This window comes from Cygnus atratus, chromosome 2, assembly GCF_013377495.2.
Source record: "Cygnus atratus isolate AKBS03 ecotype Queensland, Australia chromosome 2, CAtr_DNAZoo_HiC_assembly, whole genome shotgun sequence".
Classification (NCBI taxonomy): Eukaryota; Metazoa; Chordata; class Aves; order Anseriformes; family Anatidae; genus Cygnus; species Cygnus atratus.
Genome location: NC_066363.1, coordinates 21,986,130 through 22,012,556, shown reverse-complemented (window position 1 = coordinate 22,012,556; position 26,427 = coordinate 21,986,130). Strand labels below are relative to the sequence as shown.

At 40.6% G+C, this 26,427-nt stretch overlaps 1 protein-coding gene across 2 annotated transcripts in view; it reads right to left on the bottom strand.

Moving 5' to 3' along the window:
* Positions 1 to 26,427, bottom strand: part of RSU1 (Ras suppressor protein 1) — a 98,443-nt gene that overhangs the window by 23,051 nt on the left and 48,965 nt on the right. The window contains exon 9 of one of the 2 annotated variants that reach the window (XM_050708797.1): positions 466 to 1,688. The exons of the other annotated variant lie outside the window; for it this stretch is intronic. Within the exon in view, the coding sequence (XP_050564754.1) occupies positions 1,580 to 1,688 (109 nt within the window). The 3' untranslated portion in view covers positions 466 to 1,579. Of the gene's footprint in view, positions 1 to 465; positions 1,689 to 26,427 lie in introns of those variants that run through there. 2 annotated transcript variants of the gene reach the window in all.

Below are 26,427 nucleotides of genomic sequence, written 5' to 3'. Positions count from 1 at the left end.
CAGCAGATACTTGCTGCTGTTATATCCGAGGTGATTAAACCATAAGGTGATTTATTTCTTTTCTGACACCTACCTGAACTTTCTAAAGCCATTAATGACACTTTATGAACGTATCAGCAAACATGGGACATAATTATCCGCGACAGAACTGTGTTTACAACACAGACACAGTCACAGTTCTGCAAAATGCCATTTGTTGGCAAAACATTAATATCCTAAACCACAAAGGATGTGCACCCACCAGTGCAGTAAGGGTAGAAACGCTGCCAAACACACTTTCTCCCCCAGCCTTTTCCTGGCTCTCCCTTCCCCGTGACTGACAGTGACTTTCTGAGAGCAGGCAATATCTCCAGGCATGAAAATCTGTGTGCATAAGAAATTGTTTCATATTAGTCCTATTGCAGCACTACTGGTTACAGAAGGAAGCTGTAGACAACAAAATACATATTTTATTTTTTATTATTTAAATAAGGTGTATTAAAGAGTGGAAAAATCCCTATGTACAGAAATCCAAAGGAATATCAATGTCTGACATATTTCCCCCGCCATATTAACTAATCCAGCAAAAAAAGATCCTTGGTATGTCATTTGCTGATTGATGAGCACAGAGAGCTGAGACCCGAGCACGGAATTTTATTGCTGAAGACATTTTCATCTGCAGCCAAATCACCAGGGAAACACTTTGTCAAACAACTTCATTCTGCCAGGAGACTTTGTGACAATATTGGCAACTTAAGAATTTGTTCTGTTTTTTCCGATGGCATCTACCTGCCCGTGTTGAGAAATATTTACAGTAGCACCGCAATTCATGCAGACGTCCAGCTTCAGACCTAGGGACAAGTGGTTCACATTTCTTTGCAACAATATGTAAAAACCAGCTAACTCACAAGCTCTATTTTTTATTATATATATATATAAGTACGATCCAATATATTTCTGGCAGCGTTTAATACCAATCCCCTGTACTGTCATAATAGCAACTGATCTTACATTGAGCATCTGCAGAGCTACAAATTGTTACTTGTTTTCAAGAGCTCAATCCTGGTTTAGTTTTTCTTCTTTTCTTCTTTTTTATTGCACCTGGTGGGACTCAATCAGACGAAATGCTGCTAACTTTTACGCCCTTAGGCAAGACGATAGGCTTCACTGGGACACAATGAGTTAATGCATCCAAACTTATATCCTCTGGCTGCTCCTGAAATTGCTAAGGAATTTGAGTCCTGCTGGTTGTCTTGAAGCTTTAATTATTTTCTGTGTTGAATGAAATTCCCAGGTTTCACAATTTTTTTATTTTTTTTTTTTACCGTGGTGGCAGCAAAAGTGACCTTTGTGAAGTCTTCTTGGCTCAGTAACAGGCATTCAGTGCTCTCAGTGCCCCAGTTATACCATGCACAATGGGCTAAATCTAAAAATCCAGAAACATCATGCCCAGACAGGGGGGTTATGTATAAAATTGAAAACAAATGAATGGCCAAACAAGATAGTTAAGACTATCTGGCATATGGCGGAGCAGGGGATGTGAAGAGTGCTGCTATTCCTTTCCAGTTACAAGTGGAAGCACATGGATGAACTCCCAGCTTCAATTCAAGTCAAACATAAATCTCCAATCCCTTGCATTCAATGTGGTGAGAATTTCTCCTTGGGATTTTGGGGTTAACGTCCTCCAAGCCTCATTGGTAACTCTGGAACTGAAAATGGGGGTTAAGGCGAATAATAACAATTTGTCCTAGAGAAGTTTCCCTAGGTAGCGCGATGCCATTTTACCCGGGCAATCTGCCAATGGCATCGTTCCACCGGCTAATTTAAGGGACAGGAGATCAAGTGTTTAATACTAGCTGCCAGTCAGCTTGCAAATAAAAAGGCTTTCATCTAGCACTGTGCATCCATTTCCACCATTCCTGTCACTGCAGGATCCACTCAAACCCCTGCTGCTGCCCATCTTCCCGCTGCTGTCCTTGTGAAACACACAAAGAAGCATGCTTTAAAAAAAACAACACATGCCACATGTGCACCAAGCAAAAATAAGATGCTGAAATATTCTCTGAAGACTTTACCACCAACTTTGTTACCTTTTTTTCCAGCTACGAACAGATTTTAATGGTTAGCTCTTTTGAGACAATCCCATAAGACATATTTCACCATATCACCTACCTATCACATGGGAAATCCTCAGGTCAAGTCCAACATCAGACAAATCACCCCATTTCTTTCTAGATAGATTTTGAAAGGGATGAAGGCTGACAGATTTGGTGTAAGGTTTTCAATTTCAACTCTTCATACCTGCTGTTTCATTTGCTCGTTTTTCATAAAAGCTGAACTAAAAGAAAAAAACGAAAACCCCAAACATTCTTTTCTACCCCATGAGCAGCTTAGTACAAAAAGAAGTAGCTGGGTCTTTTACTGGCTACATTATGTTGTGAATAGAGCCATGGGCCTAATGCCCTCATGTGAGATCACCCACAGGTCTGCCTGAAGGACAGCTGTGCTCTGCCCTGCAAGGGACAAGCCCCCAGTGCTCTGCTCCTTTTGCAGTGCTGGTGCTGGCTCCTGCAGGAGTGCCCACTCCTCTGTTCGGCTGTCCTGGGTGTGAAGGAATAATTCTGTCTCCTTTTTGGTTGGGCACGAGCTCGCTGCAGGGAATCTGACCGATTATCCCTAAACATGAAAATGCAGTTATTTTCGTTAAGTGCAACTAAACCCATCTGTTAAGAACTGTGCTTAGAACTGCACTCCAACAAGTGATGTGCAAGTCCTCTCAAGCACATGTTAGTTCTGAGCACCACCTGACCACAGACAGACGGGAGGACTCCAGACAGACCTCCAGCAGAGGTTCCTGGTAGCCCTGCCAGGGAGACCAGGAAACCTCAAGAACTGCACTACAGACTTTCCATGGAAAAGGGATTCTGCGGAGCATCACCTAGACCCAATAGCTGCATCACGACTGTGAAATAGCTACTGCTTTAATAGGATAAGCCATGCAATTTCCAGCAGCACCTTTCTGCACGGGAGGTGTTTATTGGTGTGATGAAAACACACCCATAAGTACCTGACGCTGGAAGGGGATGCTGCTGGGCCGTGCTATGTGCACTGACAGCTGGCAAAGGACTGGGGAACAGATTGGCCCCCCTCACTGGTAGAAATAATTCCTTTGGATCAGGGATCCTCAGTCTAATGGTACTGATCTTTTCCTAGCAGATAATTTTTAAGCATTATTTTCCTGGATTTCTGCTGTGTGATCCTTGTCTTGTTGATCCCTGGCTGGTAACCACAGCTTAGAAGTTCAAATGGTGTGCAAATAGATATAATGCAGCAACTCTTACACTCCAGAAGACAAAAAGCACAAGAACAGGTTCACTGGACTCTGTGTCTCGCAGCTAGAAGTGGAAGTATTCTTCCTTTTCTACCAGGATGCACGAATCCAGCTTGTTGCAGACACTGCTGTGTTAATGTGACAAGTTAACAATGCCTCGGCTTGCTCAGCAGTAATGATCTTTCAACTTTCCTGTCAGATCAATGCACGACTTTCCTCAGGACCCACTTACTGGAACACTGGTCAGGAGGGAGCGCGGCTTTGCAAAACAGTGTCCAAACCAGACAGCTCCGCCAGGAATTGCTGCAGTGAGAGACAGGAGCCTGCCTGCAAAATCCTTTGATTCAGCGCGCTGAAAGGAGGCATCCCTGGCCCTTCTCAGATCACTCTGCAGCACAGCTTTCCTTTCTGTTACGTGTAACCACGGCGGGGTTTCACTGAATGAGCCAGGTTTGTTGCTAGTCCTTTCCCATCACTGGGCTCACCCCACCTGGGTCTTTGCCAGTGGCAAACAGGAGGCAGTGGGGGGCAGCTAAGGTATGGTCCCGAATATACTTTGATAAACTGCAAATGGGAAGCACACATCAAACACCTCATTAACAACATAAAAACCTGCTGTTTTGTACTCGGCCCTAAACGCAAATGTAGCTACATGCAGCTTGACCACAAAGACCTGATGAAAAAAAAACAGAAACAAAACACCCAAGAAATGACAACTAAGCTGTTAGTACTGGGTAACAAGTCATTTCTTGCAGAGCCCAGAGAGCAACTTCTTCATCTGAGACAAAAGGGGGATTGAATGAAGGGGGGAAGAGAAGGGTTTTGATCTCTCTTTTCTTTCTTTTTTCCTCAACACTTCAGCAGGTTTGATTGTAACGGCGAAACTAAATTTCAGTCACCATGTATGTGGCCTTTTTCTTTTATATTTTAGCCATGAAGTTTCAATCCTCCTGCTCTAGCTGTGAATAACAATGCCATTAGTGCAAAGGGAGTTCAGAAGATAATTATTCACAATCACCTTACTCACAGGCACAGGCCATACGAAATACAAAATCATTTCTATTTTGAAAGTATTATTCTTTAGACAGTGGAAAGCGTACCACAATTTGTAAGTCATTTTTCTCAAGGATCTTCATTTTCACAGCTCAGAATTGCTAATTTGAAAATACCTTCTCCCAAATGTCAAACAGAAGACACTACCAGTGCATGTGTGTGAGTCCCAAACACAGCTGACGTGTTGCTGACTCTTTCGTAACTGTCTTCTCCAAGAGAGAAGACATCACACCTTGCAGAACGACACTAACATTGCTCCACCTCAGAAAGCTGAACCCCAGCTTCTCCAAGAAATGTCAGGAGGCTGCTACTATGGAATTACTACCTAAAAATAAGGCTTAGGGTACAACTGCAAGTTTCACCTAAGACGCATGGGTTTAGTTTTAAAATAAGGCAGCTTCACAATAACTCAACAGGAACGCACACTGCCATGCAGCGCACACAATCTCATAATAGCAATTTATCTTTTTGATCTGTTTTAAAAGAAAGCAAAAGCCAGAGCACTGCATGGCATCGGCAGCCAACATGAGCAGAAGAACCTGAGGAGGAAAAGGACCTCCTCACGGGGGTCCCATTAACTGTCTAAATGCCCCCAGTAAAGTCATAATGGAGTAACTGCAAAGGCTGCATTTTCAGTCCTACTTCAGAGCTATTATTGAGCCTCAATATATTGCCAGCTCCATCTGAACACCAGAAATAGTGGGAAATTAGAACTCAGTACTTATTCATGAGCTCAAATTTAAGCAATTCTTCTTTTCAAAGATTACAGGCTTGATTCTCCTCTCCTCTGCTCACCCACAGAAAAGGAGCAATTTTGCTGCGGTCAATGTCAGTGCAGGGCAGGGAAGAGTCGTTCTCTAACCGCAGGTCTGCACTGAAAGGGAAGATGTGATTCCCAGCCAAGGCAGCACAGACAACAACAAGCAGTGAAGAAGCAGAGCTAGGAGCTTCAGCAGCACAAGACTGCTGAACCTTATGTTGTTGTATCTTTACGGTTATTCTTACTCATTAAGCTGGCTCAAAAACGTCCTGGCATGCTGAGGATCAGACTTTTCTCCAAAGCACAGACACAACCAATGTTTGAAGTGTGCTCTGCTTAGCTGGATAGGGCTCATCCTTGCTGGGTGTGAACTGGAAAAGCATGGTGCAGTTTGACCTCTTCATCTCTTAGACTGGTGGACAACAACTTAAAGAGGTTAAAAGGCAGTGAATTTATAGCATATATGATTTTATATTTGTACTTTTGTTTTTTTAAGCAACAACAAAAAACGTTCCATGGTAAAAGATCTAGCCTTCGACATCAACTGTCAAGACTATCCTCAAGAATTTGATGGATGGAGTGGCTACGGCGATAAACAAGCAAGTCCACAGATGATTCAGAAATATTACCCACAGAATCAAGTCACATTGGTGAGACACACAGTACGCAAAGATGCCAGCAGATTAGATTAAAAGCCACTGAAATGCCTGCAATGAAGTTTAAATTTAATTAGCAGGATACAAGGTTCGGACGTACAGACATGAACAAAACCAGACAAAATGAAACAAAATCCCGAAGCTCCCTCCTTCCTACCACAGAAAAAGAACCAGTAAAAAAAAGCCATGGATATTTTACAGCTATGAGTATTAATAATGTTTTCTATATTCTTTTTACTTCCCTCTGAGGGAACATTTTTTCCTCTTCTGACAATGATAACTTCGTTGACAGGCAAGAATACTCTAACTCCGTAAGGTACCAACTTAAACTGCCTCTTAGGAAGGCTCAAACACCTACGAGTACCAAAGAGTTTGGGGAGAGCCAGATCTGAAAACCCCTGTCAAAATCTTGACAAAGAACACCACAACCTCACACGCACTTGAAATTAGACAGTTGAAAGAACCACCATGTTCGCAAGAAATTTCACCCACAACTACAAAGCCAGGATGATAATGCAATGACACCTGTCAAGCCGGACAGACAACGTATTTCAGAAACAGAAGACTGACATAACAGCCAAGACATACAAAACAGCACAGCAAACAGCAGCAGTCAAAAGGCCAGGATCACCGCTGGGGATCTGCAAGTGAAATAATATGTAGGTAACAGCTCTGCCCCATAGCTGCTCTCGGCCTTCTCTTGGAATGACTGATTTTTTAACTTGATGGGATCTGAATAAATCCCACCAGAACAGAAGAAATTTGTTTTGCAAAGTTTAAAACCCATTGCAGTTTTACAGAAAGGAAAGCACGAGGAGGCATGCCTGAGTAACAGCATAAAGAATGAACGGAGAACTACCAATTTCTATTCAGGAAGAATTAGTAACTGTGTCTTATGAGACACAACGATAAAATGAGCTCTGACCTCAGAGCACAGGGCTGACCCGGAGCATTAGATGCACCACTAACACACTGTGCTGCTACTAGCAATTATTTTTAGCAGCCACGCATCCCCAGAATAGAGGAACTCACTCATCATCTGCAAGCAGGACAAAAGCGGGCTACAGAAGGCCACACTGGGCCAGGTGCTTCCTCACTGGAGAGATCCCTTTGAGATCTGATCTGGGTGGTACGAAGGTATGTGCTGGAGCACCAATACGCCTGTTTGATTTCAGCAGCCTGTGAGCGCTAAAGAACGCGGAGAAGTCCTCCTCCACGCTACATCTGCCTACTGCCCAGCTTTAAAATACCTCTCCTATGCCTACCTCCCTCCCCAAAACAAGCCAGGAACTCAGCTGAGGCACGTCTCCCCTCCTCTGGGCTCCAACGATGCTCTTTTGGAATTGTCTTGGGGAATTTCTTTGCTGCTTTTCATCACTTCTGAAGTTCTCACCTCTAATTTCACAAGTCTGCGGGATGACGTGAGGGGACTTCAAAAGTTAAAAAATGCAGCTCCTAAATTATCCGGATCATGCCTCTGCCCCATGGAAATAAGCGTTCTGTCTTCCTTGAGAATTACTTTTCTCTTTTGCTTGGCTGCTACCAGCATGTAATAACCATCAGCAGCACCTGTTGGGGAAACTAGCCGCTGCCCCTCAAAAATGGAGTGAAATTACCTCACTTTTCTGCAAAGAGGAGTTTCTAAAAGCCAGCTATTTTGGCCGCTTCTAGCCTGCATGAAAACTCGTCTCCAGCAGGAAATGCAAGAATTTCTCTGTATCAGGATCTCATCTGTTTCTCTGCAATTCCCCAATCAGTACTTAAAAATGAGGTAATTTTTTAATCAAAAGCCTATTCTGCGAGCTGTCTGCCCTCAGGTCCATCTCATTCATCTCTCAGGACACGGGTTTCAGTTTTCTCCTCCAAAGAGGTTACCAGATCGGTGTAATTGGATGGCCCCAAGTGCTTCAAGCACCGTAACAGCAAGGGACAGAATCCAGCTTGTGCTCTGAGGGATGAAAGATTTTCCCCCTTATTAAATATTGCTAACAATGTGTTTTAAGTACTTCAGAGGAAAGTATGTTGTAAAGAGTTAATTCACTCACATCTGGCTATCAGGTCTTCCCTAGCACTCAGGCTAAAACTGTCCATATCCCACCTACAACTACTTGCAATAAGCTAAAATATTGCTCTCATGTTCATCTTTTAAACATCTGTGGACTTTTATGATTCTGTAATTAACTTTCCTCCCCTTATTGCACTACCAGCAACTACTACTGCCACAGAAGCACAGCTCTTCCCATTTCCTCCTGTTTTATTTGCAAGCCTATCTCCACAATTATTTTCTAAAATTACATCCTCAAAGTTTGAGGAAAGATGTCTTTACTGACCTCTAGCCTTGTGAAACGTGTACTGTATTTTTCATCACTAGAAGTGCACATCTGGTTCTCTGTTCTGGTTTTTTATTATTATTTTTAAGAGGCTTGTAACAAAGTTTAAGTGTATTGTATTACAATTACTATAACTGCAACCTGAAAACAACTTCCAGCTAATCACATATTGTCAGTTAAATGGACATGCCAAAACTACATGTAAAGCTATGTGAAGCATGGTCTTTCCAATAGCGTATTTCTGTACATGAAAACCTCAACTGCTACACACCCCATCCCAATTTAGATTTCTTGACTAGTTTCAATCTGAATATGCCTTATGCTTTTTAGCTCTTAAAGGAGTTCCATATCCATAAATATTTTGTGAATATTTACTGAGAGTTAGCACTGAATAATTAAGCAAGGGTAAATATATAAATCCAAGCCTTTATGATGGCTGTGGGAGAAAAAGAACTTACGTGAAAACCCCTAACTCGCAATTCGGATTAGACCTTTCAGTGCTATAAACTAAACCGAAGCCTCCCTTATTTTAACAGAACTGAATATATAAACTCTGCACTGACAAGAACTCATTTGTTATCTGCTGATACCACTCACAGATAAGAACGGTCTCTTGTATGGCCCAGCACCACACAACTACATCCCAAGGTATGTGGAGTATGGGGAGTAAATCCCACAATACCCAACGTTCTGCATCAAAGAAGATGCATCTGGACAATGTCAGCTCAACCCATAAATACTGTGACTCACTGAAAGGATAATAAGATATCATATCTGACTGAATCACGATGTGCAGTGATGGATACCCTAAAGAATGATGGATACGCTTCAGTTACAGTGAGAATTTCTGCTAGACATACAAATATCTGAGGTACATCTGAAAAAAAATATTTACAGCCTTCAGATGAAACACAAATATTATATCAATGCATTCGCTATATCACTTAACTCTGGCAAAAATATAAAAACACTTTAACGTGTCATCTTTTAAAAGCAGATCTTCCAGAAAAATCCAGTTATCCCAAATGTTTGTCCTATTTCCTGATGCTAGAATTCTGAAGAAATGCATTAATCAAAATTGTTCCTAAAAACTGTGGGGGTTCTTCTTTCTTTTCTCCCTTATTTTTTTTAAGGGTTGGGGCAAAGTAGTGAAGTGAAAAGAATAACCGATCCCATTCATTAAATTATACACACAATGTATTATTTTACATACGCACTGTGAAGAAAGTAAAAAAGATCACCCTCACCCAAGTGTGAATAAAAAATTAATTATATTGAGAGTTCCTGTCTTAAAGGCACCAGAATTACCTGTCACAGAAGAACATTATTCAGCAGGTCTGAGGGACGACTTTGAAAGGCATTTGTCACTGAGCTGATTCACTGGAGTTACTGAACCAATTCATACAGGGAAATTTTAAATCAGCAGCAGCCACAATGCAACTGGACCGAAAGAAAGAAAGATTTGCTCAAAGTTTAAAGTGTGCAACATAGGGACAGGAGAGAGGGAAAAAAAGGTTTCTTAAAAGTATTAGAACAATCAGCTAGGGTTCTTTTATCGAGCACAAGTGATGCTTTCAGGAAGCACAAGCACACAAACACCAGCAAAGCGTTTTTCCTACATTAAGCCCCGATCCGAGCGACATTTACGTGCATTGGTACTTAGATGATGAGAAACTCTCACAATGCACTGAACTAAGCTTGCTTCGTTTGGAGGAAAGCCTTAATGACAAATGACATTTCTGCAATAACATGTCCTCCTTAAAAACACTGTCTTTAAATCTAACTACAGGTCTAATATATTTACTAGAAACTCTGCCTGAAAACCTGTGATTTCCCAAAGCCTTGCTTTATGATTACTCCTCTGCTCAGACAATGTTTTTCAGCAAGTTCTAAAATAGCCTGGCAGTTTCAAACATAAAAACTAAACATATCTCCTATAGTGTCAAAAAATATAACCAGTAGATAAAAGCACTTTATCTGACTTTTAAAAATACTGTGTTGGAGATACAAGTCTGGGAAACATAAATAAGAACTGGGGCCACTATGTGTTGTTAAAAGAAAACTATTTCATACCTTTATATGGTTGCTTTGAAGCTTCTATAACTCTGTCAAAATGGAGGAGAGAGGGTTTATGGATACAGGAAAAATATTTCTGAAGTTCTAGGTGTTTCCAAACTTGCCTAAAAAGACCTAAGCATACCGAACATACGCAAAAATGAGATGGATGACGGTCCCCTACGTTATCCAAGGTGCAGTAAGAGCAGGATTCAATGAACATCACCACAGGTAAAGCAGGCTGTGAATATACAGCTCACTAGCTGCTCCCTTGTGAACTGCCTGCGTGTGTTCACCAGCCACGTAGAAAATGGAAGACGGCTTTTGCTGGGGCTAAAAACCCTCAGGATGTGAGGGTGTGTTTCTGCAGGTCTCATGGAGCAGCTGGCATGCTGGAGGTTCACGTGATGGCGCATCTCACCCCTGCTCTGAACCTTACTCAACTCAGGGCATGGAAACAAACTTGAGCCAGCTGAAGTCTTAAAAATAGCTTCCAGCCCCCAAAGTTGAACTGGCCCTGAATTAATCATACCTCTCAGGCAATGCAGTGGTTACAGAGCTCTTTATGTAGACCGCAGGTCAGTAACCTTACACAAGTGGCATGTCACACTGCATGTATACATCCCAAATCAGCAGGAACTTCAGAGGTACAAGAAGATGCCACATCTCAGAGAAAAACAGGGCTCTGTTTTTCTGTCTCTGCCTGCAGGATCTATCGTTCACAGAGGAACCACCAATGAATAAACCCAGTTTTTCTGCCTGTAGAACCTGAAGTGGATCCAGCTCCCAGTGCCTGAACACCGCGCCTTTACCCAGAACACGAGCACTCTGGCCTCATGCAAGGCACCTGCAGGAAATGGAAGCACAGCTCCTTTCCAAGGGAAAAATGATGCCTGGGAGGTAATGGTGTAGGCAGACCCACTCACCAGCTCAGGAGATGGTGAGTTGTGTTACTGACCTCTGCTCCTAGATACACAGCAGATCTCTCTGTCATTGCAAAGGCTGCGTGCAAGCAGCTCTGTAGGTAAGTAGCACAACATCCCACCATTACCCATATCAACCTGTCTGTTCCTGGGCAGCCCATGCACTCCAATGTCTTTTCTGTGGGAGTAACAGTGTAGGGGATATGAAGAGGAACAGTTTTGCCTTGAGACAGCAGCGGAACAAGGCTGGGACACTCACCTGGACAAGAAATTCAGTTTCACACAGAGCACTTTCTCTAGCTTGCTGCTCTGCACACGTCCATACTGCTGCCATGGGAATTAAGCAGTAGAAAAGATCCTTAACCAGCTAAGTGTTCAAGTTCTTTTGTGCATCCCTGAAGAAACGCTGTGAGCCATGGACTCCAGGGCCAGATGAGCCTTTTTGACCCAGTACAACCACTCACTCCTGTGGCACAGGCTCTTTTCTTCCAGCAATCAGTTTTAGACAATTCCTGAACTCAGGTCACATTTAAGGTATTTCATTTAGCAGTCCAGTCCTTCGTGGACCTATCTTCCACCAGTTTCTCTCTTTCTGGAACAGCTTTACACTATCAGTCGCAACACAACTGAATGATGTGCAAAAAAGGAGCAAACAAACACACCTCCTTCTTTTCTTCGGTTTTAAATCTGCCCCAGATTATTTCTCATAATCCAAGAACTATCAGAAATACTGATTTAAGTTCCCTTTTCATCTGCATCCTAACATATCCAAGGAAATGACTGAAACGTTTGATCATTTCCTTACCAGGATGGAAAAAGTTCAAGTCCATTTCTACACATTTGCATTTCTTGCCTTATATTTCTCTACTGAAAACAGTTTTCTAGCATTCATTATCTTAGTTAATTTAAGAACCCTTCATTCCTAAGTAAGGCCACTCAAAACCTGTAAGCTCTGAATCTAAAACTGTTCTTGCTATAAAATTGATCCAAAACTGACGTTTTTTGGGTCACCCAATGTACCCATTTTTCACTGTTTGTTTTCCATGTGATTCCAGTCTGAAGAGATTTTGTTATAGCTTTACAGACTTGTAATACACAAATCACATTTGGATATATCCATATAGATTATCTTAACCTTCTAAATATTTTGAAATTTACGGATTATTAGGTGTGTTTTTTTTTATGGGTTTCAATTGGCACAACAAATTCCATGGCAAAAAAAAGTTATTGTGAACATGACTATTGACCCAGAATGATATTTCTACCCAATGAAACCCAACAGAATAAAGAATGAATTACAAATTCTTCCTTTTTTTTTTTTTTTTTTTTAATTATTTTTCTAAATTAAAAAAATCCTCCTGTGTCACAGGCTCCATGCTGGGTTGTTCTAGGTCATGCTGCCCCTTCGCTCCAGGACAGACATAAACCTTTGCTTTGAAATAAACAAACAAAAAGTATTTCCCAGAGGAATAATTTTATCACTCTCTACATAAGTCTCCCCCCTCCCTTTACATACCTGTATTACTCTTGAAAGACACTGACAGCAGACTGAAGGCTCTGACACACAAAAATTACATCTGCAGAGGACAGGAATTCAATCTTGTAACACTTTTTTCTGACCGGATAAAATTTTTGTAAACCCTCTCCTAACATGGAAAGCGTTTTTCTCTTTCTAATCTGTTTCATCCTTGGCAAAATGAGCCTCAAAATTTCAAAGGAGGATTGTGAATGTGCTGATTTTATTTCTAGGGAGAATGATACCTACTTGCTTTCTGACTGCCACAAAAAAAGGACCACAATTAAAACATTTGCCATCCCTCTACTGAAAGGAAAGACTAGAGGAAATAGGTGTTTTCCTGAATACCTGCTAAGAATCAAATCAGAACGTGTTAGAAATTTTACAAAGAAAATGAGAGAAAAGTGAGTCTGACAGGGAAATTGTATCAGGTGGGAAACAGTGTTTTAGGCTGATGCATATTTCATCATAAGAGCACGTTGATTTTGGTCTACGTTGGTTATCTGAACTTCAAACCCTAGAACTGATCCAGTCCCACCGCAAGCAGAACGCCTCAGTTACAGCTAAGCAGAACTCCTGCCAGTGACACTGAAAAATATTCCTCTTCTGTAACAAGAGATTCACCGCTAAATAAAACACATTTCTGAGTTTGTACCATTACTTCGAACATGTTTCACTAACGAAAAAAAAAAGTTGATAAATGGCCTTTTTTTTTTTTTTTTTTACTTAATGAAAGAAAAATGCTATTGAGCAATAAAGCAAACATGACATCAAAAATAACTCCATACAAGTATCAAAAGAGCATCTCCCTCAGTGAGGCTGAAAAAAAGAGCAACAAAATATGCAGATTTTTCCTATACGTACTATAGATAGCATATCTAACCCCTTTTTCTTTTTATTATTTTTAACATATAATATTTCCACATTAAATATTTTTTTAAATAAAAAAAAAAACAACTTTAAAACAACCATGCACAACAGTTGATAGCCAGTTTTACAAGATGCTAAAACATTTCTCTTCCTGAGCAGAAGCACTCTTCAAAGCATTTCTACTATTTCATCTTCACATCCAACAGCGCACTTCATGCTGAAGTCTGCCAAACAATACCTATTTGGCCATCTTTTACCATTTAAGGTGTAGTAGTATTTTGTTTAGATAACTCCATTACATAAAAATTGTTTATCATTTATTTTGGCAGGGACCTACATACAGTTTACTGTTAGCCACAGTAAATGCAAATTTACTTTTGTGAAAGGAAAACTACAAGTGTTTATTCCTGAAGCCTGTATTTTACACCTTTTAGAGCATAAGCAGATAAATTTTCAGTGTCACTGTTGCTGAGATTTCCTGCTATTTTTATTTTCTACTGACAGAATATTCAAAGCTGACAAATGTTGTAGAACAGACACAGTTATTAAAAGCTTCAATTTACAGCAAATAGTGACAGTTTGCTTTTGCTGCTCATAAACCAAAATCTAAGAGGTGTAAATAGAGGCAATGTGGCAACAAAACACTTAGATAGTTCTTTATATAATTCTACTAAGTAGCGTAACACACTTGTTTTCGCTTTGTGCACCCCAAAATCATCAGGTTTATGGATCTTCAGAGACTCATAGAATGGTTGGGGTTGGGAGGGACCTTAAAGACCACGCATTGCCCAACCCCTGTGCATGCACGAAGGCTGAGGCAGCCCGAACGTGCCTGAGCTCACCTCACAGAGGATTCTGTGGCAGACCTCTGGGTGGGCAGCATCCTCTGCCTGAAGGAGCTGTAGGTGTTGCATCTCCCTGCTAATAGAGTGCTGGCTCAGGGAAAGGTGATTTACTGAGGGACAGCAGGGAAATATTGAAGAGAAAGTAAGAGTGCAGGAGGCTCGGTTACAATTAAAAAACAAAACAAAACAAAAAAAAACTACCATTGATGATTTTGGGAACTAAAATAACATTTACAGTCGAAATACCACTGCCATTACTGTGTCCTGAAAAGCACAGTCCCTAGTTCAGCAGAGCTGAATGTGAAGTACTAGCTGCAGGAATACCTGCTTGGGAATTGCTGCTGAGCTCTGGGTCTGCAGCGTGAGCTCTGGAACTACAGAGGGACAGAAACTAAAAGTGAGTGGTTGCCACCACATCGCTGAGGAAATGTTGTATGTGACATGGGAGAAGAAGCGTGCCTACTGCACTCAGTTCTGTCAGCCCTATTTCCAGGCAGTGTCCAGGTGCAAGGAAAATGTGAGCCAGTCAATGAAAGTCCAGAGGAGAACAACAGGCAAAAGGAAAGGCTAGGAAAGTTCACTTATGAGGAAAGATAGACAAAGTTGGGAGGGATCATCTTGGAGAAAAAAAGTTGACCTGTTTTCAAGCATATTGCAACTCTGTGAAGAAGAAGAGAAAAAAACCTGGTCTTTAATGAGAATAACACAAAAAAATATTGGACTCAAATTGTTATTTTATTTATCAAAATCATCAATGGTGGATTTTTTTTAATTGTAACTGAGCCTCCTGCACTCTTACCTTCTCTTCAACTCTCTCTCAATCACTACCATGCTGTCATGCCTACAGAAAAAAGTACCTGTCTACTCTTGTGACATACACAAGTTTAAAATTTGTCAGAGGAATACTTCCTTAGCCAAACTATGACTAAACAGTCAGTTGACAAGTAGTACAGTAAGTAAAATTTGGAGAAAAAAAAAACAGCGCCTGATATAAATACTGATGTAGCTCGTCCCTGTTACTCATACCACGTAATTGTTCATTCTCTTTTTCCTTTAGTCCCAGCTAGCTACTGCTCATATCACAACCTCAGGACCGAGCAGTGGGAGATGTGCTTTAACCTTTTGTGCAGCAGGGAGAACTGCCAAACAAGCAGCAGAGGAGGAAAGAGGATCTGACCTGCAGCAGTGTGAGGTGGGGCTGAAGAAGACTTTCAGGAAAACTCTGCTTCGGAGGTCTCCTACTAAAAGCTCTGATCTTGCTCACAGCAACACTAGCTGCTCTAGGAAAAACAGCCAATGCTTTAACTTTTCTTTATTCAGATTCAGGTCAGGAATAGGCTGAAGACTTGAAAACATCCTCAAGAATTCATGTTCATTCTGAAGAGTCCTTTTCCAAATGCAGATACACATTCTCTGATCTAGTAAAGTGCTAAAACTAATGCCCTATGGGCGTAGGCATCTATAAGGGAATATATAGCTATTAACTAAATCACATAACACCTCTGATGGGGTGCCGAGTGCAATAAGCATGGTAACGACAGAGAGGGAGACAGAGTTCTAAGGGACTGAAAGCTTTAATGAAATAAACATAGGTTGGTTAACGTGAATAAAGTCTTGGACAAATTAAGTTTTATTGCAAAGCCCTGAAAATAATAAATTCTTCCACGAGAAAACAGATTAATTTTGGAGCAAATAGGTTTTGAATCCTGATGTCGTTTAGTCCACAACAATCCTAGACCTAGCCATTCCCCACTATCCAGACAGCAAAAGGCATAATTTACCTCTGAATACATCACACCTCTCTGGTCCATACCAGAAGCTACCAAAAGTAGCACCCTTTCTTCACTGCATTGTGCTCAAGTCTGTGTTAGTCTCTTCAGTTGCCCAACTCCAACCTGACACACAAGGAGCACCCTTCCTTTCCTGCCAATGCCATTTCATCTGCCTTATCAATGATGTTGGCTTCATAGTCCTATTTACCCACTTCCCACATAGTGAACTCCCGATGTTCTTCCACTGAGCCATGTATGGAAAAACCTCTCCTGACACACTATGGAAAGCAATTACCCCCTTATACTTCAATATTTTCAATGGGTTTATCAAAAAATAATCATGAAATTATAAAGCACTTGGGCAATGTTTATTCCCTTTGACATTGCTTTGTCTTTCAGACTCCTCCGTTCTCAAGATCAGGAACTGTCATATTTGAGTGTCATCCAGAATATTTTGGTAGCATCCAAATCCTAATAATCATAACAGCAATAAAAGCAATAATGCATTTCAGATGCTGTCCTTAGAAATGTCATGTTCCAAAGGGTTCAGCCAATTAACAGAAAAATCAGTGTTGCCAGTAATTGCTTTTAGAGTTGGTTGGTTCAACCCCTTTGAATGTGATGGTTGTATTACCGCCCACTGGGTGAACAACCATGATAGTAAGCTCATTTGCATGATTTCAGAACACACCAGCACAAACTGAAGCGATCTGCATGATTTGCAAGGCCTACAACATGATGTTTTTTTCAGTTCGTGTGCCAACATTAAAAAAAAAACACAACACAAAACAAAATGCAAACCTCTCTTGCACCTCTCTATGAAAACACAGTATTAGGAAAAAAAACTCTAACAGAATCCTGTCTTTTTAGCTTTAACGTATTTTAAACTTCTTGCACCACCTAGTCAACAAAATTAACAATCAGTAGAAATCCTAAGGCGAGATGGATGGTTTAGTTATGTCAGTAACGTATTTCAGGGGTCTGTAACAAATAGCAGCATCAAATGAATAAATAATGTTCAAAGTCTAACAGCCGGCTTCCCTAACAGTGTGAAAATATGTAAATGTTACATCACTTACTCTTCAAACTGGCTCTCCTTTCATTCCTCAGAGACTTTTCTGTCAGAATAACAAGCTAAAAACAAAATATGAATGACAAGTGCACATACTTAGCTGATTGAGAACATGGAGTTGAACAGTAACCATATTAATCTCGTCTCTCAAAGAGGCTGTGTGAATTCCAGGCAGAAATATTGATTTTGATCTAGTCTACTGCAGTGTAGATTGATAATCGGCGTTCAAAATCTATGCAGGAGTGCTTTCCTCCAAAATGGCAACCTTCAGCACTTCTGGTTCAATTAGGACACCTAGAATTTTGCACTGAAAAGCCATTAATGCTGTCAGAACTCTTTGCTACCTCTATGCATCCTAGACAAACATCTGACTTCTGAGCTTCCAGAATGTACATAATCATAGCCTAGAGAGATTAGAAAACCGTCAGTGTTATCAGTTACTTTACTCTTGATCCGGATTTTTTTTTTTCAGTGAAACAAGTGCTCATCATACTTGAGCAAATCCTTTTAGTGCACTCCTGGCGTTCAGGTTTGCCTGACTGTAATACTGCAGACATCACCCCCTCCCCGTACATCCCCGGGGCAGCTCAACAAGGCCACACCATCCTCACTCACTGTCCCCTTCCATACACTGCACAGCTGCCAGCACACGACAAGATCCTAAGTTTGCTCCATATAATTCATCACTCCCTTTCCTGTACAAACCCTTCTCCCCTACGCTTCCTGCCACCTTACAAACCCCCTCCCCACATCCGTACTCCTCAAGTTGTGGTTTAGCACATCCAGGGGTAAGATGCACTGAGCTACCTGATATGAAGTGGCTAACTTTCATAAGAAATAGTGGTGCTCAGCTCCCACCGCTGTTCATTTCTGCCTTATGGTGCCTCATCTGAAAAGGAATGCTTGACTTAGCTATGACAACTCTTTGCCACTGCCTCTGTGTATTAGCAGAACAATGCAATATTAACGTATAACCAACCCCATTTCCATGTTTGGCCCACAAGGAGTCAGGAAGATCAGTTCAAACAGAAAAAAGGCACTACTTTACACCGCAGATTGTGAACATCCAGAACTTGCTGGTGCAGGAGACCACGATGGCACACGGCCTCAGAAATTGCAAAGAAGAATGAGATGAATTCATGGACAACGGGTCCACAAACAGATGATAAAAGGAACAGCAGGGATGTGACTCCAGCACCCCTAATACAAAAGCTCCAGGTGCTGGGAGTCTGGTGTCTTCTCCCTGAACGCTATCTCCTACCAGCTCTTGCAGGGAGGCTGCTGGGCTCGATGGGTCATGGGTTTAACACAAAGTCTTTTCTCGGGTCCTCAGGATATTTGTTGCCAAAACCAGGAGCAGAAGCAGTCAAAACCACAGGTAAGACCAGCCACAAATGAATGATGCTGTAAAGGTTTTATTCAGGAAAAAAAGAGCTGTATTTGTCCTAAAAGGTCAAGAATTGTTATTATACCTAGCTATGAAAACCTTTCAGGCTACTAAAAAGAAAACTGAAACGTTTTGTTTAGAAGTTTCACTGTGAGAGGTTAGGGAAGCGGTTGCCTAAACTCCAATTAGTGCTGTACCCCGTGATTTTCACACACTAATTCACATAGGCTCATTTTAATTAAAGGAAAACCGCCAGGTCACTTTTGTTGGCATCATTAGGTGGAAGAAAAAAAAACACACACAAAAACCAACCACCCAACAAACCAACAGCAACAAAAGCCCCAGCAGGCACAAAAAGCTGTTTACCACTCTGTAATGCCATATATAACAATTACATTAAATTAGACTTCAGGAACAAGGCCTAAAGTTGAACTAGTGTTATTCTTTACTGCCTCAAAGTTCCTGAGATTGTAATGGCAATAGCATTAAGCACTTCCCCTCGATGGAGTAGGTTAACAGGACAGCAAAGGTTATAATAAAATTGATTACAGGAGCTTATTGGCTGCTGTTTACAGAAGGACTGACCAAAGCTAGTTATTGGCCCAAATTGCTTATTGTGTTAGTTAAAAAAAATAAAAAATAAAAAAAGCACAGGCTGAGAGTGTTTTTCAGGCTCTCCTGGTAAAATTGATGTCATGTTGTTCTGGGAGGGAAAAAGGCTGTGTGCTCTCCAAAGGAGAAAAGTAAGGTTAAATTTTCCAAAGGATCCATCTTTCATCCCCCAAACAATCGTACTGACAGTAAGCCTCGAGCCCGCCACAACCCCACAGGCACTAGGAAGTGTCACTGCTGCGGAGACTTCACAAAGCAATTAATGCCACGGGCTGGGCTCACTCTCAGCCAAACCCAGATTCGCTTCTCAGTAGCTTCCAGCCAACCTACCTCTTCTTGTGCTGGATTCCCAGAGAAAACCTCCTTTCAATTACAGAACTCCCAGAAAGCCCACAGTGCATCTTTTAGCTGCTCTGCTTGCACAGATGAGCGAGGTTCATCGGACTGCACGAAGAGAAAACCCCTTTGCTATTCGTGGTGCAAATTTGTTTTGACACAGGCTTTGAGGCACTCCTCTGCGTCCTGCTCAGTTACCTTGCTGGATGATCCGCTCCCAAATCAGCACGCAGTTTGACATTAGCTGTTACTGGGCTCTAAGGTTTTGCAATCCAGTGACTTCAGGTAATTCTCTAGTCCATTTGCTCTTGCATAACTTCTAATAAACACCATCAGGGAATTTATTTCTATTATCACACCATTTCAGAGAAGTGCACATGGACCTACAGACCATTACAATACAGTACTCCTAGGCTCACAAGAAGCACATGGGTAATTTGTGAGAGTTGTTTTTTTGCCCTAGAAAACATGAAGTTCAGTAGGACGTGCTTTCACCACTCTCCTACTGACCTGAACCACAGTATCACACTTTCCGCAGAGAAATAAACACTCACTTTATGTTGAAAATACAGGGAAGACGGTTCCCAAAACCTGGCACAATGATCCCAAACATTTAAGCAGAGGAATTAAATGGACATATATCACTATGGAGAGATATTTTACTCACTTTATGGAAGGGTACAGCTCAGACAGAGGGTAGATAGGCCGTCTAAAAATAATTCCTTAGTTTTCTCCTTAGGGATATTTAGACTTGGCCAGCAGATCCAGCTAGAAACCTCCCCAGACAGTTAAGGCAAAACACACACAGTTGCATGTTCTCTCTTCTTCCTTGTTTCTTGTTTTTACCATTTTATTTGCAGTATTAGGCCTACGTAGAAAGTCTTGATCTTGCAATAGGATTTCCTGCACCACTTGGAGTGCAAGCATTTTTCTTTGCAAAATCCTCCACAAAACTGATACTGCGCTTCTTTGGGAGCAGGAAATGCCCAGCTAGCACTGCCTTGTGTACAGCACTCGCTGCATCCAAGGATTTTATGGGCAAATCGTGACCACGGAGCAGCAGTCACAAGAAGCGTTTCTACAGATTTGTCAGGGTTAGTCTTGGAACTAGCATGTGTTTCTCTCTTAAACTGTTCTCTGTTCCATTATAAATGGGAATCTGCATGTACTCCAGTAAGATGTGAAATAACGATGTATAAAAAGGGATTGTTCCTTTATTCCCCACCAAGATGTATTTAATCAAGTGGAAAGTGTCCATCCAACGGTTTGCATAAAATTTCATTACCCTCTAATAGCTTTTGACAACTTTTGGACATAATGCTGCATTACCATGCAAATGGCACCACTGCCCATTTCAACGGTATTCACCATAAAGCAAAACATTCCCGCTCCAGTATCAGGCTCCTTCGATTTTACATGAGCCCCACCCAACATGTAACTGTTCTTTCCTAACGTGGAAATGTCCAAAGTTTTTTTTTTGTTGTTTTGTTTTTGTTTTCCTTCATAAAACAAATCTTTTTCTTCTGCTGCGCCTCCAAATTACTTTAAAAAAATGTGTGTGTATGGTAAAAAAAGATATACGAGATGTATTGTGTTGTGTTTTTTTTTTTTTTTTCCTCCTGGATATCGGTACAGGCAGACTTTTTTGTTTTGAATTCTACTGTAAATGAAGATGCATTACCTATGTACATAAACTAACCAGGAGATTTACAGAACAGCACCGCCATCAGATAACCGACTATCTTATAATTACAATAACCACACACCATGCTGGTGGAAAGCCTTCCCCTTCGGCAACTTTTTTTCAGTAGAAGTCTTGTTACCCTGAAAAACTGAGGAGAAACAGCTGTGAGGTACCACATCCCACTATTTAAATTATTGATTTTATAACTTTGCTAGGACATTTATGTGGACGCTTACGGAATTGCAGAAATAATGTTTTGCCATCCTATGAAATCTTTAAAAGAAGCAATTTATAGTTGTAAGTTGTAAAAATGATAAGCACAAAAACTTTAAGTGCATATGCTTTTTAAAAAAGTATGTGTCTTTTTGTCTTTTTCTTCTACATAAACTTTTTTTTTCTTTTTAAATGGAACAATTACATGCAGAAAATACGTATTGCTACTAAACCCTTTGAAAGTATGCTTAAATGGAAACCATAAATACGTGTTTTTAAGAGATGCTGATAGGGGTTTTGGAAAACGCCCCATGGATCATTCTAAAATTTAGACAGATTTCCATTATAATGCCATGATAAAATGGTTAAGATAATGTATTGAAGCAGGACATAAGAATGGAGCGGCTCATCTAGGCAGCAACCAGTTATGAATAATTTTAATAAATATGCAAAGACTACATTCTGCCACATAAAATAGCTAGTCAGTTGTAAACCTGCAATACATTTTTAGGCTATAATGTGTATATCTAGAATTAAAGAATTAATTATGATCCCCATGAATATAATAAGTTGGATTCTGCAATATCTGCATTTTTCATCAGTTCTTTCCATGATTCATTTTGATCATCTCACTATTTTAACTATGGATATTATTTTTTACAGATTTATTTTAACACCTTTTTTTTTTTATACCAACAAAATTCTACATGCCTACAATGCAATGCCTGTTGTTTTCTAAATCCTTCTTCCTAGAAGAGGCTAAAATGGAACTGAGATAATGGATGCATCTACTGAACAATACATACATTATTTCCTCTCTAAACTTAATACATACAGGAATGCGGGCGCATATTTATGAATAGTTACGTGTGCACAGACACATACAACACCAATATATAAACTCACAAGTTGTTAGAAGTCCAATTCTCTTTCTAGGAGAATCACAGGGGGTGTTCTGGCTTATCTGACTCAAGAGTCCTTACCTCTCTGATATGTATAGGCATTAGTGTTCACACGTATATCCCCATCCAAACACACCTCCAATGCACTAACGCTTGAGTGAAAGTGGCCTTTCTGATTCCAAACTCCACCGTCTGTGAAATGTGTTTGTAGAACGGAAGTTTTCTTGTGAAATACGTCCTAGTATTATCTACTGTCCCAAATTAATCCTTTACAGGGAAAGAGAAATGACTAACCTTCACTTTTGTTAGGAAGGTCTCATTTTCTTGCTTATCAATCTTGAAATGTTTTTTAGTGGAGAAATAATGAAAGCAACTCACACTACTTACTTTGTGAAAATATATAAACCTGGCTTTAGTAAACAGTTTCAGAGGATTAAAACTAAACATTACACATAATTAAACAATGAAACAAACTTTATGAATAATTATCTAAATTAGTGGATACAAGAGTTGCCAAATAGACGAAATATTAAGTTTTAATTATCATTCATGACACCATACAGTACAAGGCATTTATTTGTCCATAAGTAAAGATTACTTGGGGAAAAAAAAATCTTGTAATGCCATACTTACAAACTGACATTGCCAGAATAAGGAGCAAGAATCAGTACTGCCATAATCCAATGACAGTCCATGCACTGGCATGTGAAAGGAAGATGTTTATCTTTGAAAACTCAAATGTCAGATATTTTTGAGTGCTCAGGTTATTATATCAACCAGTCTAATAAAATGCATCTGTAGGTTTCAACTTGGCCCGTAAGAACCCTTTAGGTGCAAACTTTCCTCCATAAACAAAACGCAATGTGCAGATTACTGCAAGTGTCAGGCACTTGTTTGCCACCTCCAAAGATAAAAATCACTCGGAACTGGGACACTTATCAGCCAGGTTTTGGTCATAGGTACTGCTGAATCTCTAGAACAACCTAGGCTGGAGTATGCCATTATATGAACAGGACTGTATTTAAGAGGAAGGCAGCATAAAACAACTTTTCCAGAAGAAATCAAAATTTCTAACTTCGGCATGTGTCTACAGAGTAGTCTCAAAACAGAATCAAAGAATAAACAAATTAATCAAAATCTGAACTGTGATGTGGCAGAAATGCCAGACTGAATTTCCAAGAATTTCACCTGACTTGAGAAATCAATTTGTACTTTTACTTTGGGAACTGAAACAAAATAATTTACGCCTCACAACAAATAAAGATGTCGATATTGCTAATAAAAAAAAAAATCCAAAATGGCTTGGTGGAGAAATTTGTAGACAATACAGACAACATTCTATTACTATTTACATAAACTGCGAAGCAAGCAACCCACGGCAATCATTTCCAGCCATAAGTCACTTGAATTGGAATCAGGTTGTGAAATAAACTTTAAGAGTTACAAGACAAGAGTGTCTCTGCAAACCATTCATTCCATAGGCAGCCCTATTTTCAGTTATACTTTGGACTACAAACACAGAAAAAGACAAATCTGAAGTTAAATCTCCTGTAAAAGCACACATCGGGTGGAAGAGGGACCAACGAGATTTCTTTTGTGCATTACTCATAGTTCTGAATTGCTCAGTAGCCCTACACAAACATTCTTTCTGGTTATTAACACAGAATAAATTCAATCTCCCTTTGGTTGTTTTTTTTATTTAGTCAAAACATGTTGAAAGCTAGCTGCAAGAACTCTACTAATGAGACCTGCCTATTTTCAACATCAGCAGACTCATGCGAAACGCACCCAGTGTCAGGGCTTTTCCTTCCTGTATTTGCAGCACACAGACAAACCCAGACTTCCCACTAGTTTGCCAACGCTGTTCTTAACACTACTCATGCTCTTCTCAGAGGAGGTTTGCTTCATTTGGTGCGTAAAGTAAAAAATGTGCACACAGAGCCAGGTTCTCCTCCTTCAACTCTGATTTACCCCAGCTGGGGCTACCTCTTCCCTGGGCGTGCATTTCTGCCCTCTGGGCCAGCACAGGCACTCAGGTGCTAAGACAGTTCAAGGAGGTGATTCAGACTAAAACTATTCTTGCCAAAAAAAAAAAAAAAAGTGATTAGTTTCCAGCCATTTTGGCTCCCCAAAGCTCATTGCGAGATGGTTACATGAGGACCAGCACTGGCCTGAGCACACCAGTGGGAGCTCACAGATAGGGATGGATACTCCAGGCTGGCATCACTCCTCTACTTCAGCAGCCTACTGTCTGTGGAGTGGTGGCCAAGGGTCCTCTCTGGGCCTCCAGACCATGATTCAGTATGTTGATGAACCGTTTTGACCGTCAAGGTGCTCCCTTGACTACAGGGACAACCTCTGGTGACTACTGAGTCCTTCTGAGAAGGAGTCAGGCCCCCATTGAACAGTTCAATTTTCTATTTTCATCATTCTCCAGAATATTTGCCCTCCTCTGAAGGCCAGACTACCAGCTTACAGGCAGATTTTTCCACCAACACGTTCACACCAGGGAGCCACAGCGGTGGCATGGGGAAGGGGGGGGCAGCCACCTACACCCTGTGGTGTCACCAGCTGCTTCCACCACATCCTGGTGGCTCAGACCCTTCGCTGTCCAGCAGGCCAGCTGGGCTGGGGACACCCATTGCTCACGCACAGCCACAGTCTGGGGAGGGAACAAGAGTCATATAAATTTAAACTTTGCAAGAGTGGTTTGGTAAAATGAGCATTTGCCATTAAATAAAAAGGTGGATTTGGGAAGTTTTCAACTCCGGTGTCACTTGGCACCAGTAACATCCACACCAAGCATGACTGGGAAATTCTTACTTCTCAAAATACCAAGCAATAAATGTGTACTACTTGCAGAAAGTAGAAATGTGACTGTATTAAACACAACACTACAGGTTGAGTTGGAACAAACCTAACTCCTTATACGACTGGATCCAAGAGCAAAACATACACAGTACAAGCCAATATTGCTCTCAACCATCTTCCATCCTATCCTACTGCTGAAGAGCAGACTACCAATTGCAACTAACTCTAGAAGCTTTAGAGTTTAATTACAGTTCTATATTACATTTTATGAAAAAGTCTCATACCTCATAAGAACGGAGCAAACATGAAATATACATATCTAGCCATGAAAAATTAAAGGAAGAAAGGTCTAGCACAAAGGGAAGCAATTTTGTCACTGTGATGATTATTTTAATGGAAGTATAAATACTCCCTTTAACCTGAACAGTAAATGCAATACACAAATGTCAAAAACATGGAGTCTTGAATGATCTTTTACATACTACTTTGTTCACCCTATTAAGATGCTAGTTGTTTCTTTGATTTATCTGGTCATAAATTTTTGATGACTAGTGAGTCTCATAAAAATTGCTCTGGCGCTGACTCCATTGATTAATAAGCCAAAAGAATCAAAACTGTCAGAAATTCATGTGCAAGAGTAAGTTACTGCCAAACATACATTAGATATTCCATAAAATATAGAATAAAAAAGGTTGATTTGGTAATTTTATCTTGCATCAATTTGCTTGATATAATTTATATTCAGGATCATCCCTGTCAATCCTTGCATACCTTGCCTTTTTTTTAAAGTCAACATTGGAGTAAATCTAATGTTGGGACAGCCAGGAAATGAACAGCAGACAGAATATCAAATGCAGTAATCAACATTCAGAACTTAACTTGGAAATTATAACCAGTTGAAAGGTGACCAGAAACTGTCTATAATCAATTTCAGCTTTGGTAATTAAAACTCACTTGTATTTTGGGAGCCAAAACTGGCATGTGCAGCCATGCCTAAATCACATTCTTCCAAACCTGCAGTATCTCCCTGCAGTACTTCTTGAAGCCCGTGCACATAGCAGGATCTTGCAATGCACCTGATGTCTTTGAAGAGTCCTGGGCTCTGTGGCCTTCCCTGAGTAACTCCCAAATATATGTTTAACGTAGTAGTTTATTACAAGACATATGATAGTAGAATTGAAAAACCAATCTGATAATAAATTCATAAGTGAACTATGTGGATAATAAAAAGGATTCAGGGAATCTCTGTTCCTCATTCAGTGTAACAAACGCTGATCTTTACATCTAGCATTGGAATCAGCTTCTTAAAACATCTGGCAA